Raw genomic sequence first — 5536 nt, 5'->3', positions numbered from 1 at the left:
AAGATATAGTTTCGGAAGACATTTTATACATTTGACAAGATCGCCAGAAACACAAATCGGGAAGTAAGAAGATTTCTAAGAGGGACCTGAGGGTTGAAATTAAAGACCAAACGATTGTTTGCAAGTAAAAGTCTTCTGGCAGAGCTAAATACGTTTTCGGCAAGGTTCATTTATCAGTCCCTTGACAGTATTTGAGACTTTAAAAAAATAGGTTTGGACCAGGAATGTTTAGGGGTGGATTACTGTCTACCCAGTAAACAAGTCGAATTTCGGGGATTTCCAAATATGGAATGTGGCAACACTTGCTAAATTTTTTTTTTCTTTCTCCTACGTAGTTGCTAACCAGTTCTACAAACAATCGTTGGTTTATACAGCCGTTTATTGATCCTCCACTCAACATATTGACATTTATAAATTATATTTTGCAATAGTTTGTTATTCAAGAATGACTAATGATATTTTGACACATTCATTTGAGTAAATTTTATCTTGTTTTTTCAGCCGTTATCAGTTTGCTACATCCAAGAAGTCAACATGACACAAATATGTTTTTCACCTTTTGGAGTCTAATATTTGAATTAGCATATATTCCAATTCGAAAATCAACAAAAAATAGACCTTATTACCTTGGTGTCGGAAGCCTATATAAGAGTCGAAATATCAGTTACTTGTCAATCAGTCAGTATACAAAGAAAACAAAACAACTTGCCTATCGTCTAGCTAAAGTTTGAAGTTCAGATCTTTTGCTGAAAAAAAAATGGAACTTTCAAAATATTTCGTATTGATTGCTGTGTCAATTTTTCTATTTTTCATTAAAAACTCGACTGCATCTCCACTTATTGAGGCTATCGATCCAAGATATCAAGCAGATCTCGATGATTTTGATAAAAAAGCTTCCATAGGTGGAGCTAGTAATATCGTTATTCAACTTGGTCAAGCTGCAATAAAAAAAATTGAAGACATTGCAGCATTTTATAAGGCTGCTGGAGCACATCCTGAAGCAGTCGATGTGCTGTTAGACGGACTCATTCTAACCATTAAACTTATTGCCGAAAGTGGTGATGATGCATTTGACTTGATTGACAAATATAATGGTAACGACAAGCACTTTAATGACCCCGAAGAAGCCATAAGTGACATCAATAGCGGATTACGTAAAATCAAAGATGAAATTTTCCATGCTGGCGTACCAGTTTTGCATGCAATGGGAGCGGCTGGAGTAATTGCTCCAGGCGTATCAAAACCAAAAATCAAAAAATCTTTAGATCCTCTTCAAGATTCTGGAACTGCAATATTCGATGGCATTGATGCTGCTGAATCTTTAGCAACTCATGGGTTAAAGTCAAATAAACGGTCACGTAGCCAATCGATAAAAGCTGCTCATAATGCTATATTAGCAGGTTGTAATGCTTTAAATCAAGACTTTGTTAGAGCTACAAAAAGGGTTATGGCTTATCTTGCCGATGTTGCCAATGGGAAAGTTCAAGAAGTTGATGCTACAGGTGATGCGATAAGTGCCCGAGCTAAAGCTGTTGTGAGAGATGCTGAGACCTTAGCTGTCATAGAAGATATCGACTTGAACATTCTTAAAGCCTTGATGGAAGGTGTTTCTGGAAAAATTCTAAGTGCAATAAGAGAAGGTATTCTAGGTGATATTGAAAGTTCTGCTATGGGAATCGGTTCCGCATTAAAGGGCATTAAAGATGCTAGCGATTTGATTCATACCGATCCTAAAAAAGCAATAAGTATTGCTAATGAAGGTTTTGATGCAGCTAGACAAGGTTGTATTGATGGCAGTGTGCAAGGGTATCAAGCATTTGGTGCTGCTGGTCATTTACTTGGTCAGAAGAAAGTTTTCTCACAAGCTATTGAAGATATAGAAAATAGTCGTATCGATGGAACTGGTGGAATTGAAGCGACTAGAAAATTGACCAATATGGCTTTGATTGCGGGTGGTGATGCACTTGAATCAGGTTTAGCTGCCGCAGTTGATGCATTAGAAGCTGTAGAAATTGAATTGTACACAAGGATAGCCAATGCTGAAAAGGTTGCTTTGGAGATTTTGAAAGCTGTTACAAAGCATCCCGGTTTGATTTAATGTAAACGCATTATTTATTTTATCAATTAACTAATTTAAAAACTAACTAATAAAATAATTTTTTTTAAGAAATGTTTTGTGAGGTGTTGTCTGTATTTAATATTCCAAATGGGTTGTAGTCATGGAGGTTTTTGGGTTTGTATATTTGCTTTTTCACATTATATTTTTAAACTACAATTGAATCGTTTATTTCAGAAACAGCATAAGTCCGATTTTTCCAAAATTTTTTTTTTGGAAATTTCTCATTTATGTATAGTTATTCATCTTCTAAAAAAAATTAAGTATGTCAGACCCCCCAAAATACGAAAACTGAAAGAAAAGGGTTCAAAATATATGGAAAATTTTCACCCGGTGACAACATTTTTGACTGTTAAATACATGACTTTTTACCAGTTTTAAGTTATTTTGGCAGCAATCTTGACACTCACCCCCTTTTGTTATATATCTATAAAAAGGTAAAGATTTACTCTATCTACTGCTATTTAATTTATTAAAATCGAAAGTAGGGTTCAAAAACTATAGCTAAATAAAAACAAAAGTTTTACCACAAAAATTTCGTTTATTTCAGAAACGACATAAGTCCACCGACTTTAAAGGCTTAAAAACCCGCAAAGACCTAAAAAAAAGTTTATATTTTAAAGGTTTCTAAATGCATCTTAGGCTAGATTATAACTCGGCATACTCTAAATTTGAAGTGTTGTGGAATTTTAAGTAAAAAACAGTTTTTTGTTGCTCCTGAAAAGTTTATGCTCATGGACTTATGTCGTTTCTGAAAAAAACGATTCAATTGGTAGAATTGGTTATCTTGACCGGAAGATGGTGACAAAAGTCATTTCCAGACAACAACATTGGATGTGGTTTTAATTGAAGGACGAATTCTTCACAGCGTTTTTCTCTATTAATAAAACAAATTACAACAACATTTTTACTAAGCAATTTCTGTATTCAATGACATCGTTTTGAGACAATAAACTTGAGAAATTATGTAGTGGTTTTGAAAAAGTAAACATTGGAATGCAACAATTTTAAAACCTACGTGATTTTATTTTTCAAACAAAAATTTTTAAAAAATCAGTTTTGCAGTTTTTTTTTTTTGGTATTCTGATTGTTCCTAGTATAGCTCTAGGCCCAAATATTCCTGAATACTGATCCAGCTCAATCTCCCTGGAGACCTACAATACATTTACCTGTTCCAGTTCCCTTTTTTTGCTGTTCCAATGTCTTTTTTTTTCGTTATCAGTACTTGTAACTGTCAGCCCTCTTCGGATGATGTTGCAAAGGGTTTATAACAATGCTATCGGCAAAACCAAAATGGTGAATACCCGAGTAAAAATAAAAGTTTTTAAAGAAGAAAAATTTAATTAAAAAAATCACTTGCAAGAATCTATGCAAAAGCCGGTTTTTTGTGAAGCTAATACCTTGTACTAAGTAAATGTGATTAAATTTTTGGGTGGAGATAATGCAAACAAAAAATAACTGATCTTAAAGCTGGAATTTGTGATTTTTTGATGTAAAATTGAGGTTTAAAGGTGCTTTGGTTACTATGGTTTTTTAAGTGTATTTTAATTTTTTATTGAAAATTTTGTTTGATTTTTATTAAATATAATACAGGAGCATATCAATTTAAGTAAAATCTCATTTCATAATGATGTTCAATACTTTGCTATTTTGCTTAAACATTGAAAAATCGTGAATTTTGGGTTATTTTTTACATTAAATGGAGATAATTTATAATTATTCCGCATTATTCCATTGAGAATCCATATTAATTTTAAAGCTTGATATATTAACTTTCCTTTTGCATTTTAAGTGGCTGCGCATAGCTGCGACACCCATACCTATATTTTTTTTTCATTTTCGAACTAGCCTTCCAGAAAAATAACTACTATAGAAAGAATCAAAAACAAAATTATAAGGATTGTAATGTTGATTTGAAACGTTTTTTGTGTGGATTTTTTTTAGCCATTAACAGGTTATTAATCTTGTTTTCTAAAAATAATTTTCGAAATTGATGTTTGGGTGTCTTAATCTAAAATTAAATTCCCTGCACCACCAGTGCTAGCATAATACTTACAGGGGTATCTAATTTTTGTTTTTTAGGCACTTAAAGCTTCCAACTAACTCTATGTGTTAAATTTCAAAGACCGTTTTTGTTAGTGGCACTGTTAATGCCAAAGTTATCGAAAATACCCATCATTTCCATAGTTTTTAAATATTATTTTTCTTTATTTTAGGTAATTTTTTTGAAAATTGCCCCTCTCTGGAAGTAAAAAATGCTTGTATTAAACTTCTCTACAAGAATACGTTACAATTTTTCACCTTCTGAGTTGTCGAACTTTTGCCCAAAAATGACCCCCATTAAACCTCTTTTGGTTAAAAATATGAAAAACTATTAACAAAATTGTTGCTAAATTTCATTTTATATATATTTGTTATAAATTCAACAAAAAAAAAAATCCTCAAAAAGTTATAATCTGTGAATGTGCATAGTGATAGTGCTGTTTCTTAAGTATTTAAAGCTTTTTGAAAGTTGTTTGTAAGTTCGTAGAATGTGGATTTTATAATATTTTCAGTTAATTTTTCAAAACCCTACAGTAAAAAAGATACTAAGTACAGAAAATGCAGATACCTACGTTAATTTGAGTTAAGACGGCAGGCTTGGGGTCGAATTACGGCATAAGTACGTTAACGTATTGACGCCTTATGTCTCTATCTTTTTCTTCTGATTAAATAGAGAGAGAGAGAGAGAGAGAGCAATAGTCAAAAAGTTAACGTATGATCGTAATCTTATGCCGTTATTCGACCCCTGCTATTTAATCATGTCCCATTGACGACAGCCTCTCTGGACTTTTGATAGCAGCTAGAGTTCAAACGGCAATGTTAAAAAATAAAACAATAACTTTTTTTTTTATTATCGATATCTTCAAAACGAACAATCCGGTTAAGAAAAATATTAACTCATTTTTTATAGTATACATACGGTGACGTTAAAGCTCCTTTTCAGTTAAAAAAAAAGATGAATTTTAGTTATATTGGTCATAAAGAACGTCTCAGGGTTTATGAAACAAGTTGGAACTTTTATGGTTAATTCTTATTCAATCTCATTGAATCAAATTATATTTTTGAAAGTAGGGCAGTTTTGAAAATACATACCTATGTGATGCATATGACATTTTCCTTCCTCGAAAAATATCTAACTTCAAAAACGCCCTAGCTTCAAAAATTCGTATTATGGTGTTATGGTCTTATTTTAAAAGTTCCCTACATTCAAAATATAAATTTTTTCAAACTACGGTATCTTTCAAATTAATGGGGGGGACATCCCTCTGGACGACAGCTTTTTAAATAATTTTTTTTGGAAAACTGAAAGCATTTATTGAAATTTGGAAAAGTATATGACATTAATGACATTATGAAGTATTGATACAATTTTTTTGA

The 5536-nt window shown here is 32.0% G+C and overlaps 1 protein-coding gene across 1 annotated transcript; it reads left to right on the top strand.

The window, feature by feature from the left end:
- Positions 1–529: 529 nt before the first annotated feature.
- LOC129915478 (uncharacterized) lies at positions 530–2952 on the top strand. Its single transcript, XM_055995029.1, has 3 exons — positions 530–2099; positions 2168–2233; positions 2938–2952. Exon 1 carries the CDS (start codon positions 758–760, stop codon positions 2096–2098), a length of 1341 nt encoding a protein of 446 aa, XP_055851004.1. The 5' UTR covers positions 530–757; the 3' UTR covers position 2099; positions 2168–2233; positions 2938–2952.
- The last annotated feature ends 2584 nt before the right edge of the window (positions 2953–5536 follow it).

Source organism: Episyrphus balteatus, chromosome 3, assembly GCF_945859705.1.
Source record: "Episyrphus balteatus chromosome 3, idEpiBalt1.1, whole genome shotgun sequence".
In the NCBI taxonomy this organism is placed as follows: Eukaryota; Metazoa; Arthropoda; class Insecta; order Diptera; family Syrphidae; genus Episyrphus; species Episyrphus balteatus.
Note: the sequence above shows the minus strand (reverse complement) of the source record. Positions and strands in the feature narration are given on the sequence as shown.

What these genes read in the sequence shown, in the direction of transcription:
- LOC129915478 (XM_055995029.1), top strand. Translation starts at nt 758, where the DNA reads ATGGAACTTTCAAAATATTTCGTATTGATTGCTGTGTCAATTTTTCTA.